This window comes from Atta cephalotes, assembly GCF_000143395.1.
Source record: "Atta cephalotes unplaced genomic scaffold scaffold00057, whole genome shotgun sequence".
Taxonomy (NCBI): Eukaryota; Metazoa; Arthropoda; class Insecta; order Hymenoptera; family Formicidae; genus Atta; species Atta cephalotes.
Genome location: NW_012130121.1, coordinates 497606 through 511979, shown reverse-complemented (window position 1 = coordinate 511979; position 14374 = coordinate 497606). Strand labels below are relative to the sequence as shown.

At 31.4% G+C, this 14374-nt stretch overlaps 1 protein-coding gene across 1 annotated transcript in view; it reads right to left on the bottom strand.

Annotated features, from left to right (window-relative positions):
• LOC105623400 (calcium uptake protein 3, mitochondrial) overlaps positions 1–12455 on the bottom strand; it is a 29167-nt gene extending 16712 nt beyond the window's left edge. Inside the window, exon 1 of the mRNA XM_012204793.1 lies at positions 12246–12455. Coding sequence (XP_012060183.1) covers positions 12246–12455 — 210 coding nt within the window. The remainder of the gene's footprint in view (positions 1–12245) is intronic.
• Positions 12456–14374: the final 1919 nt, after the last annotated feature.

Here is a 14374-nt window from a genome sequence, read left to right as displayed (position 1 = left end):
TTATTATATATATATATATATATATATATATATATATATATACATATCATGCATCTTTTCATATATAAGTGCAGCATGGTATATGAAATAATATCATAATTTATATCATATCAAGATATTTACTTATAAATGCATACTTATAAATATACTTATAAATTTTTTATCTCGGAGGCAATGTAGTTTTTAAATTCTAGATTTGTGAAAAAAGATAGTAATTTTATCTCGAACTAAATCCATGAACATATTGCATTTTCGAAACTTCGAATTATGTGTGTGGATGTTAAAAACGTCGATATCGTTTACCGCATTTACCTGGCTACCGAATACACATTTGCCTGGCCATCGGTGTGTAATATAACGAATACGGACGATGATTATCGATCATCACATTTATGGCAAGTCACGGTGGCGCCAAGATTACTGAAGGAAATTGAAATCAGATAACAGTTTTGCTCACGAAGCAGCAGTTTCGTCTGCATGTATTTGCATATGGATATTTATATACACGCAACTCCGAATTAACTACGACCTTTCAAGATTACAAATTTCAATTTGCGCGAACAGTGAGTTCGAAAAACAGTTTCATCATGGAAAAGAAACTATTGGCGCTACTAAGATAATCATTGTTATTAAGGATAATCTGATTTTATATAATTTTATGCATCTTTAGAGATAACAAATTTTTTAAGAACTTAAAATTTTGTATACATAATTCATCCATTTTAGTATATATTTCTCAACAAATATTATCTCTTAAGTTAATATTATATTTATCATTATTCTAAATGAAATAGATTCATGAGCTCTATTAATTTTCTTAATATTTCAATTTAATAGTGAATGTTTTAGTGCAGAGAAAATTTCCAAAAATTTTACCATATTGGAAAAATTAATGTTAAAGAAGGGGTGAGATCTAGATATTTAATAGTAGAGAATAATGTGACAATATAAGATTGTTAGATGAAATTAAATAATATTTCGGATTAATAATTATTAGATTTGAAAATAATTTATTAGAATAATCATTATCTACGTAGATTAACGGCTAAATCATGAATTGCATATTAGCTTAACCCACGCTTAACCTACAATCGCCTAATGGATAAGACATCGGTCTCCTAAATCGGGGATTGTGGATTCGAGTCCCATCAGGGGTATAAAATTATATTTTTTATTCTTAATTATTCTTATAAATTATAAAATTAACAATGGAATCTCATTATTAACGATGGAACGATTCTTGTTATCATATCTGTGATAAAATATTAAGCTTAGATGTGCTAAATTGCTATAAAATACATAATAGCAGTATCTGATTCCTCATAAAGAAAACATACATAATTACACAAATTGTATTTATTAGAAACATATGTATGCAATTCATGAAAAATTATTTTTAATTTATAATTTTTGGAATAATGATGTTGAAATCTGCAGTTCTATTATGAAATATATGTCCATGTATACACCAGTGAAAAATACATCTGTTATTCGTGCTAAAGTTTAACAGCAATTAGTATCAACTTGTGATTTCGCAAAAGGAAAAACATATTTGTTGTTTGAATGAGAATATCTCAAGGATATAGCTCAAAAATAAAGTTAAAATTATTCCGAAGATTGAAAGAGTTTAACGCGAAGAGACTCATAGCGTTAGTTGAAATCTGATAAAATGCTCATTCGCCTTTTGATGGACGTGAATCGATTTTCGTGTATCTCTTTGTAATATCAGCCGCGAGAATTCGGGGAAAGAGCCGATCTAACGGCGGACAAGGTTGCAGTATATTGCTTCGTGCTGGCCGAAATACTCAAATCAGATTGATAGCCGCGTAAATGTAGGCTGGGTGGTCCGAGTGATTCTAATGCGAGGAAGGTTCTGCTCGGGTTAATCGGTCACGAAAACATTTCGAGGGGTTGCCCGTGGACTTGACTTTGGCCCCGCGATAAAATCGATCCTCCCAGAGAAGAGAGTAGTGGTTATTATCGGTCTTGATCGTCTCAATGTCCGAAGAGGCTTGTAGTGGTCTACTTTATTGGATATTCGAATGAAGATCGTTTTCCCTTCTTCGATATGAGTACCATAGATTAAGCGCCGCGTAGATACTTAACTTTAAATTTCTGATACTTGGCCTGCTCATTTTTCTTATTCAAATAGAATTGAGAAGTAAAGATCAGGCATTTTTATATGACACTTGTTCTTAATCAGTTAACCACTCATATTTTAGCTTTTTATATTGCATTGATTTAATCAATGAATAAATATTACACACAAAAGATATTATTTATTAAACTTGTTAATGGAAGAATTTAAAAAATTTCATATAATATTAAATATCTAATATAGTTAAATGATATTAACGTTTATCTATATATATAATTTAGTAGATTAGAAAATTGGTTTTTTTGTTACTCTCGTTTTATATATCGAAACTTAATTTTAAAATTATTCAGTAAATTCTGCGTTACATTACTTAATTGATTACTTAATTAATCTTCCTTTTCATATTGTTACTCTTTCTGTGTAGGAATTATCGCTCGTATTACTTCTGTATGAATCGCGTGAATACATTCTAGTTTTGGCGCCGATATACGATATACGAAATCATTGGCTGTTCATTTATCTCGTATTTATCGTAATTGTTTTCTCTATTTCCGGTATTGTATTACGGTATTATCTGCTTCGATAGCAGATCATTCGTCTCTCTCGTCCCCTTGAGGTCTCGGAGGGAAGCGCCGAGAGAATAAACGGTGCGGTCGAATCTCGTGCAAACTCGATAACGATTGCCGGGTTGTGCCGGGTTCGTACGATGCCGTAGGAAGGTGGGTCATGTGATTTGTGGCCGCGCGAAAGAGAATCTCGTCGTAGAGGAAGGATGTTGGGATGCGGACCATTGCATATCGCGCGCTGCACTAGTGTGTGCATTCGGTGCAGTCAGATCCGTATCTGCGTACACGCTATGTGCGATTCTGGTTACCTATGCTGGTAACGAAGTGGCTTGGATACACGGCGACCGATTTCTTGAGGGAAATAAAACCTGTTCCCCGTCACGGGGAAAGATATATTCTTCAATAATCTGAGGAAAGTTCTATATATCTTAGTCTCTATCTTAATGAAAGCATCAACTACATTGTGTGCCTTCCACAAGCGACATAAATGACACACAATAGATCATTATATCCTTGTTGTTTGCCAATATTAAACAAAGATGGCATGATCATTGTGTCGCATTGTGTCGCTTGTTAGAAGGCACACATCGACATTCTCATAAAATGCAGAATGATTTGCATTTATGCAATATAAAGGACGTTAAGGAAAAAAATTTCTTACTTTGACAAGAAAATTCTAATGGTCTCGATGGAGATCATTTCCTTCTTTGTTTTAAGAAAGAATGATTTTGTTGAAGTATCTAAAAATTATTTTTAGATCTGTTTATTTAAATTTTTAGAGATTTCAACAAAATGCAATATTTTGGTATAATTTTTAACAATTAAGTATCTTATTAATATATTAAAACAGATTTTTAAATTCTCTGTTCTCTTTCTTTTTCTAGAATTAAATGATGAATTAAGTCTTGCTGTTATTAAAACTTGATATACGTTAAAAAATGTGAATATATGAGACTACACGAAAAAGTTAAAATATAAAATTTTGTGTATTTTATGATAAAGAAAATTTGTTTATATGTATTATTATCAGCGCGTGCTTTGATTGCCAGATAGGAATCAGAATATCCGAAATATAAGGAAGTATTTTATCTTGTATCACGATTGCAGAAATGTGTTACCATCATCCGGGAGCGTTGTCATGTTGCGTGTTACGTGCGAACTACCCTGAAATTATCGCGCAGCGCTCTATCATTAACTGATTCGGCACTTTTCTCATAGCTGTGTTTCGCCCATGTCGCTTTCAACCTTTGAACCAATCTTAACCGCCCATGCTCGAAACGACTGGCAATGAACAAATTATCGGGTTATGAAATTTGAATACAATAAAACTTAAAAATTTAGTCTCTTCCCATATCGTTAACTGTCTGTTTTTGAAGATAAAAAAGGACTCATTTCCAACGCATACATATAATTGATTTATGTAAGATATAATTGAATGACGTCACAATTATTGATCACGTTGGAAACAAAATAAAACCTTAATTTTTAATTTCCATTTAAATAAATGTTGTAAATATTATCAGATTTTTAATGCAATGATTTAAAATCCTATTTAATATTAAATCTTAGTAAATAGAAAAAAAATATTGTGTAATATATTCGTTACTAAGATGACAACTTGTTGAAGTGAAATTTGCACAATGCGAGTACTGGCACTAGAATTTACAAAATCGATGGTTACCCAAATCGGCCTCTCCATCATGTAGTGATGGACGAGACTCGTCGAAGTCAACGAGAATTCCCAAATCATTATTTATTACTCCCTATGCAACGCACTTAGTTAACCGTCTCGTATACATATGTAAACTGAAGGGAAGGGAGTAAACGAAGGATAGGAGGAGACGCGATTCTCGTCGGCCGGCGGCGATTCTTAAATCATAATCCTCTCAAAATATTCAATTACACCGGCATTGTTTCGTCGTTGATGCATAGCGCGGTAACACGCGATGTGCACCGGCTCTACCTTTGTATGCGTACCACTTATGTGCGATGCAAACCGCGCGTGATAGACATCGGTGCGTTTGTATATGCGTGATGCACGTGTGAGAACCCCCATAGGATACCCACGGGATACCCGTAACATCACCCACACTGCTATCGGTCCATTAGCCCAGGATAATGGGCACCCAACGTGCCGCGTCCCACGCGTTGGCGCTAATTTCACGGTGATTTAGGAAGCGTTAATTAATTTAGACGAATCGCCGCGCGCTTGCTTATTAGCATTAACTCATCGCCGTGATGATAGTCGATGAGACATGGGTCGTGCCGAAACGTGCGATTCGACGTGCTTTCCTTTGACGATGAGATTTGGTGCGCCCGTCGATGCGGTAGGTATCGATTGTATTGATTGACAAGGAGATAGTCCACCATATGAAGAGACAATGCCCAGACAAAAGTTTAAAATCGAGATATAAGACGTCTTTGCGAGAATCTAAAATCGGTATTTGTAGTCAGTTCTTATATTTAAGATCGTCTTAAATACAATCTTAAGATGTTATAAGCCAAGACAGAGTATTAGCATCTTAAGACATTACTTAAGATAGTCTCAAAATAAGAATACTGGCCTAAAAGATATTTTATGTCCTGATTTTGAATTTCGTGTTTGTTTAATGTTTCTCGTTTACATGTTTTATTAATCAGAATTTAGAAATCATTACAAAAGAATAGACGAATATCAATTGATGAAAAATTATAAGAGAAATGAGCAAAAGTGAAAAATATTTTACTTGATTTTTTAAAAAATTCAAGAAATCTAAATAGAGTAATCATTTAAATTTTTGTAAATTCTTTTATTTAATTAAATTCTATGTTGGATGTCTATACCTCTTTTAAAGTAAAAGTATTATACGGAAATCAAAAACATAATTAAAATATTAACTTCTTCTAACTTAAAATAATTGTATGCTAAGTATTTGGGAGACACATATTTACAAACGGTAATTAACGCAAAGAGGATGCATATATCCGGAAATTTCACGGTTGAGGCTCATGATTACTCGTGAGTTTCTATACGATAGCCTCCAACATAAGAAGATTTTCGCAATGGCTGACGTCCAAAATTTCGGTCAGCACTATTATTATTACACAACTGACACAAGCGTTTTACTGTAGTTCATTATAGTTCAAAGATTCCTATGTTATATTTTGATTTAAATTGAAAATGCTACGTCTGAAATGGAACAATGTACCTACGAACTGAAACGTAGTTATCTATCTCTGCGAAAATAGTGCGAAGATAAATAATTCAGTATATTAATTGAATATTAACTATTATCAGATCATATGTAATGCGATAATATTAATGAATTTATTAATACTCTGGCATAAGAAATGAAATTAAAAAATATTTTACCAACGAATTATGAAAAATTAATTTATCAACTTTTATGTTCCACAAAAAGATTGTATGCTTCTTTATTGTTTTAATTTATTCAGTCCTTCGCCGAGCAAAAATACGTCGCGACTACACACTCAAGGTAATCGATTGTATTTTTCGCAGACGTGTCTGGAAACGCATCTCAAATGAAAATGTCTTTGATTAACGTTCTGTCGCAGGTAGCTTGTCATACGATACGCGTAAATTGATTATGAACATGAAAAACGATCGAAAGTAGAATCCATTCACGCCCACGTCGGCGACTACCCACATGATTGATACTATCACAAGGTTAATCAGGCCATATTCACATGTTCTATCGCGGAATTCTTATCCCATGCCTTATCGCCAGATTATCATTTGGTAACGCATTGTGCGCACGTTTGAGGACAGTAGTGAAATGTTTAGTCGGACTGTCTGCAACACACGCTTGTAAAAGTGCAAAAATCATTTATCTTCATCTTATAGAAAGCGGATAACCAAATGGAAAATTAAATTAACAAAGCAATATATGATTTAGCTAAAGAAATATAAATGAAAATTGAATATACATTACGTTTAAATATTTTATTTTTTACATTTAAATTTAAAATCAAGAACTTCAATTCCTATTAAAAATTTTTGTTTATTAAAGATTTCAATAAAATATTTTTTAAAGCATATTTCTGGAAAAAACCATTCTTTTAGGAAAAACTGAATTAAAAAAAGAAAATAATTTTACTTTGGAAAAAGAACGAATTTCTGTAAAAATTATTTCGCGAAAAAATGATTCATTTTTTTTATTTCTAAGTAATATCCTGACTGAATGTTCTTCGGAATTAATTATCCTTCCTGTTCGACTTCTTTCGAAGAATCGACAGCATCGGATAGCATCGTGTTGAACGCATACATGTGCGTGTCCTGACGACTTTCGAGGTCTTTAATCGTATGGCGTCGAGAAGCCCAGATCTGATTTATCGTTTATCGTCGATAATACGTACGAAGGTGTGTACGCGGTCGATCGATCACTCTCTCGCGTCCGAATTATTCGGGATACACGAGCGACAGTGTTGTTGCAAACATTGATGGGAAAGGCAGGGGTGCATAAACGTACATAAACGTTGATATGAGTAATGGCGCGTAACTTGTAAGAGCTTGGTAAAACGTTCTTTGTATAATGATTGCTTAGGCATATGAAAGAAAAGATGTATTACTTGGAATACATAACACGAGTCACTTATTTTGAAATAACATAATGGCATAACATTTTAAATATTTATTTATTCAAAGATATTTTTACAAGTAAAAAAAAATATCAAAATGTCAAAATAATGTGCAGAAATTCAAATATACAATAAAATATTATTCTTCTGTTCTAATTTTAATTGTATTTAAATCAGTTACATAAATAAAAGAATTATTTTTTTTTTGATGATTTAAATCAAATATGTAATCCAAAATGATTAAATAAAAATTACTAATTAAATAAAATACAATTTTGTCACAGCATGTAAATCAAATATTAATTTACACAGCAAGATATAATTATTTATATAACGAGTAATTCTAGTGAAATCCAATTAGTATAATCACATCGATCATGAAAAGGTTGATCCAATTACGGATATTCGAACGTGTAAACTTTTTCTATTAGAGAAAAAAGTATTTCTGATTGGACGAGCTCCGCTGTGCATTCTGATCTCTCTACGTATGTCTTAGATACATACAGAAGTCCTCTTATAATGAATCTTGTCTAGAAGGACTTGTGGATATTGTCAATAGAAGCATCTCGATAGAAGGAAGACAGTCTATTAGTTACCGCAAACCGTTTATCATCATGCCTCCGCATACGTAATGGGTGATGATAATATTGTACCAGTTGTACCAACTCGTAATAATGTGCAATATATCGGATAATATATTTCTCCCTTCTTTTATCCACTGCAACAATTTACATTCAACGAAAATGTTGAAGACTCTAACTCAAGATTGTATCGAAATGCGATTCAATAGGGAAGCTTTTTAATTTTTTATTTTAATGTAATTGAACATCCCATATTAAATTTTCAATATCAATATTATTTGTATATTTTTATTAAAAATTTCATTTGTCTAATAATATTGAACAATTATGAGACGCAAAAAAATCATTGGATGTACGAATAGTAATACATTAATACAAATTTGATAAGACACGGTTAATTTTATGAGTTTGATATTAGTTTAGATTTATTTTTATTTATTATGGCTTTAAGGAACGTTGATATAATATAATTTAGGATAAAATAGTCATCAATAATTATTTATAATTTTATCTAACTTAATAAATATACTCAGTAAATATACTCAGTAAATTAAAACGTTCTATATAATAAACACGACGATTTGTCTTTTGCTAAATAATTTGTCCAATTATTTTTTCTATGTTGTATTGTGCTATTTCTTATTGAATTTCACTATTCAATGAGCCATACCGCGATACCATGTATACATCTACATTTCTGATACCGATCGCTCTTTTCGCGTTGCAACAGCCTACGCATTCAGATAAAGGCGACAGAAACGATGGACAACATGGTTAAAGTTTATTTTTGCAAGATTAACTGGCTTCGTGAACAGTGCATTGCAGTCAGTATACTTCATCATTATTTCTACCTGATTGCAATTGCATGTTAGTAGATTGCAATATACAATAAATGTTCTCGTAATAAATTTTATTGTAACTGTATGACATACAAATTTTTTGAAATGTCTGGTCAATTAACCTTCACGAATTAAAAATGATTTTATATATATAGTAGACATCATTTTAATTCTGTTATACACAAATTATTTTATTCCATAAATAAGATGCAATTATTCAAGATATAATATATATATATATATATATATATATATATATATAAATTATTTAATATCTAAACGAAATTTATTTTTTTCTACATTTTTATTTAAAGATTATAATTTGCATTTAGAAGAAAGAAAATAGAAACTTGAAATGGAACTATGTAAATTGAAAATCTAATATCTTTCTTTATAGAAAAAGAGAAGTGAATAAAAAATAATATGAAAAAAATAGATGCTTGAAAACTATACTTGACATGAGACGGATTTCCTAATTCATGAATAGCTAAATTAAATTGATACAAGATTACATTTTCGAAAAATCTTTCAATCAATACGCTTTATGTTTATAAAATTTATTAATTAGTTATTTGTTTTACTTACAATATTTATTATGACAAATAAAATTTAATTTGTAAGAATTATATCAATATATAATAATTATATAAGTAATTATATAGAAATAATTATATAAATAATTATATAGAAAATTAATTACGTGCTGTTAAATTCACACGATATCAGTATACGGACTATTCGTACATCTTGATGGCTTCATGTCTCAAGATAATTGACCACGGAAAATAATTTGGATGTTCCGTGTAAATTATGTGCGAACGTATGCGATTTCATATAGTATGACATTTGGCACTCTTGCGGACGCCCTATTCTTGCCGAATTCTTGGCAGCGATGTGGTCAGAGAGTATCTTCAGAATCCTCGCACAAGTCTCGATGTGATGACTGTGACGAGGCATGTTAAAATGTCATATGTGTACTGTACGCATATACTACCATGATTTACATGTCCGCTGCGTATGCAATTGCATAAAATGTATAAGATGTTTTCCGTCAATTTTGGAGTAGAAGATAATATCATCTGTCTTAGTATTTTAAATTACATTGGAAAAAAATCGAATAATTATGAAAAATCGAATAATTGAATAATTAAATACGTAAATGAAACGACAAGAGGTATTTCCGTACTATAAGACATAAGATATTCTTTTTATGAAAATAATAGAAGTACGATAAAAGAAAAAATTATACCTATAGTTATGTTTTCAATTGAATATTCAATAGAATATTTATAAAGTTATTTAATATTATGTTGCAAACTTAATATTTAAAAAAAATTACAAAAACATTTTATTTTAAGAGAATATTTTTTAGAATCTATGCAATTGTGTATATTTATAGTTGAAAATTTTTATAAGATATTAAAAAATATTAAAAAGTAACTTGTCATTAATGTGTATCTTCTATAAAATTTTTTAAATACTACTGAAAGAACATCAACATCGTTAGCAATGATGTCTTTGTTGCAAGTTTAATTTTTATTAAATCTTATCTCATCGATCTCTTCAAAAAAGACGGCTGAATTTATCAAAGTTTTGGTAATTTTCGCTAAGAATATTTGCATATTAATCATGTCAATCAGAAATATGTCAAATATAGTTGTGTAGTTGATCAAATTGCCTTATAAATGGTATGAAATTCAAGCGCCAAGAACACTCCATGTGACTTTCCCAAGTTCTCACGCGCGATAATTAATGGATACACGTGCTGCGAAGTGTGGAAAGGAAACAACTTAGGGTACATCGCAGTCGGATTAGGGAGTCTCGTGGCAAAGGGCCGGGTGTATCTGCATGCACGGATGCAGCTTGGCTGCGAACTGCGGCGCAAAGCGTCGGTCATTTATCTGCTTCGTTTTATAAGACGTGGAATGTCCCTAGAAGGCATCCGCATTCTCGAAAGCGTCGCATGATCGATGAAACGCGTATGTCAACGTTCAACTTGAGCGCGCGAGTAGTTAAGAAGTTTCTCGTTAGTAAATGTTTCGAGGCATTAACAGTGCTCTGTGATTGAAAGCTTGACATTAAAGAAGTTATTGTAATGTGCCATACATTATATTATATAAATATATATATATATATATATATATATATATTATATACATTATATTATACATATATTATATATTTTTTCAAAATTAATTCTTTATTAAAAAGATATAAAATGAAAGAAACAGTCATGAAATTTTAACATATTTAAAAAGAAATTATTTAATTGTAAATACAATGACTCATTAATTGTAATATTTCAAATTATTAACTCATGCTTAATTATATTACAAAAATTATTAAAAAATATTACAAGTATAGACATTTAATATTATTTGCCCAGAATGCTGATAAAATAAAAAAAATATCTAACGCTGAGATATTAATTAATGTATTACAATTCTCTTAATTAATGATTTTTTAAAGATACGAAATATTTTCATTCTTTATTGCAATATAATTTCTTAAATAACATTCACACACGATATGTAAAGGAGTTACTTAAACGTAATTTTATAGTTTACTATACTATGTCTGTGGTCTACTTTTCGGAAGAATCTCAGGATTCTCAGGCCGTAATAGAGACGTTCAAAAAACCAAACTGGTTAAGCCGTATCGACTATGTGATCGTTCGGAGGGCGTGGCGCTGATACACTTGAAGATCGTTTGACACAAAAGCCGATCCGCTTCCTTCGGGCTATATTATTAACATAGCGTACCTACACATTCAGTCTCACGACCGAAGATCGAACGAGATCAATCGGGCACCTTCATTTTCGACGCGCTCGGAACTTCTTTTTAAATCCGCCGAAAAATCTCTTACTTTCTCTGCCGCCCTTTCCCTATCTTTGTTAGCCCGCGGATTCAGCGATATCGAAGTCATTGCATTGAAAGAAATAGTAGTCCGAATAATATAAGAAATACGAACATTTTTATTTGCGCTATTCATGTTCTTTTCGGACACGTTTTATTATTTCACCTAACGGTATCTTGCAGATCTTTCTCTCTTTCCTTTTACAAGATTGTTACCGATATTATCGTAAAGTACTTGAATTTTATGAAATATCTTCATAAATACTTTATACTACTATTTCATATTAAATATTTTTTTGTTAAATGTTTCAGACTAGAACCTTTCCATACTAAAATATGAACAATATAATTTTTATAACTTCTCTTAAAAAATGAACTTCTAATTATAAATTATTCTCGCCGAGATCTTATCTTAAGAATATATTATTGCACGTTTTAAGAAAAGAATCCGCAAATATCCGGAGTAAAAATATGAGTAATGTTTAATATTCCTTATATATAAACGTAAGAGATATAAAATATATTATAAGAAATATTGTCGATTCTTTGAAAAGCATTTAATGAATGGAATGCACTGCTACGTTCTCGTGCAACTCCACTACACACTGCCCATTCACGCGCACGTGAACGCGTAAGTCCACGTGATCGTCGTGACTCGCCATTCAACTTCGCGCCATCAGTCAGACGAGGTGAGATCTTGGACTGGACTGTACTCGATAACACGTACCTTGCGAGGTTTCAAGGCGTGCACCACTTTTGGCCGTAAATATTGTTGCGCTAGTAGAAACGTGACGGAAGCGATGGTCAGCAATCCGACGCTCTTCTGGATCCTTCCGAGACTGCGGTCGGTACGCCACGACGCGTACGCACGCGTGACATCGCGAAAGTGTCGTGCATACGGCGACACACGTCGCGAGAGGCACACTATCGTCGCCATTTTCACTCGTGCTGTCGGCGCATGCCTCGTCCACAAACGCCACAGCCTGTATCTTCCTCGTGAAAAGTCAATTTCTCCTACCTATCACAGCCAGTGTTGTCACTAGAAATTCTCATGCCCGAGACTTCGAAAGTACTTAAGAAACTTTGAAAAACTTGAAATTTTCGAAGAATTTCTTTTTTATCTTGAAAAAGGAATTTTCACAAAATTTTATTGGCACTTAGAGAAATTTTGAAAATTTAAAAATTTAAAATTTTTGAAGTTTAAATTCTATTTCTTCCTAGAAAACATGATTTTATGATTTTATGATTATTATTTTTTGATAATAAAGTACTGATGAAATATAAGATGGACAATTATTTAAAAAAATATATAATAAGAATCATAAGAGATTGTTTTTAAATCAAAGTGTTTAATGTAAAAGTATAATTGTACAGGTATATTTTTAGAATATTTTTTAGAACGGTACAAAAAATCAATTATAATATCGATACGCAATAAATATAAAAGTAGTATTATTGTTTTTACAGAAATTTTTTATTTTAGTACTTGGAAAAGTACTTTTTATTGATTTTTTTGAAATTCTTGCCAGAACAGTTACTGTCAGTATAGGAATATGTACTGTACGTAATTATGAATTTTTTTCATATTATCCTGACAGTCATATAACCCGACAGAATCTACTCATCTACTCTTCTTATGGAGTTCTCACACGAGTATTATCGTTAAAATATTAATCGCAATCCATCAGAATTAATGACATTCAAATAAATAAAGTCATAAATGAAGAAATTCCATATATAATGATTTGTCGTAGTAAAAATTTTCTCTTATTAACCCTTTATATTTCGGTCAAGAGCAGTAGCTTAAATAGAAAAATATCTAAGGATTAAGTGGTATAAATCTTAAAGAGAAAAATTTAAGAGATAAACGGTGTAAAAATCGGTATAATTGAAGGAGAACTATATCAAGTCTCAAATTTTTTTTTAGTGTATATATACATTTTATTTTAATGCATATACATTTTTAAACTAATCACTGATTAGGAATCTAATTTTTGAAATGAATTTTTTTAACGGGCAGTTTTTGTGAAGTATCAACATTTATCTTGCAACAATATTAACAATATTAATAATATTAATTAAAATATATAGAGAATCGAATAATCGATGGTGTGACGGCTCCTTTAGATCAGAATCTATCTTTTGCAGGGCGACCCTTCGGGGCATACTGCATTAATTATGATCACTCTGGATGGCACGTAACCATGTAAAATAAGTTCAAGCAACGTGCAACAACCTCTGCTACGTCATTGCGAAAGGAGCGAAGACCTGAAGATTTGCCCTCTATCCCACTTGTCCCTTTACTTTTTAATCTATTTTTCATGTTTTTAATTAAATGGTTCCTCTATGTCCGCGGCAGATGATCTGGTATTCGTAGCCTTTGCGTAGGGAAGAAATTATCTTCTGCCAATGTAACTCCATATTATCATCCTGTTCAATCATGCGCGGCGCTTTAAATGGCCGCATCTTAGCCTGTGTCTCTCATTGCTTTGCTAAAGCCGGACAGAATTAGTGAAGTTATAAGTGATGCGAGATTGTCACGCGAAAGATAGTTTGGAAGTAATCACTTCGTGATTACCTGTTATTTTTCGTTGAAAGCAACGAAAGTAACAAGACTATTATTTTAGTTTAATTACTTGTTTGAAAAATAAGATGTAGAAATCGACACATAAATTTGAATTATAATCAAGTTGTGTGGATATTGAATTGGATATCCTTTGCGAATAATTCTACACATCAGCTTATATATATTATTAGGTGTGTAAAAAAANNANNATNTCTNTACTNTATATATATATAGTAGTATATATATATTATATATATATATATATATATATATATATATATATATATAGT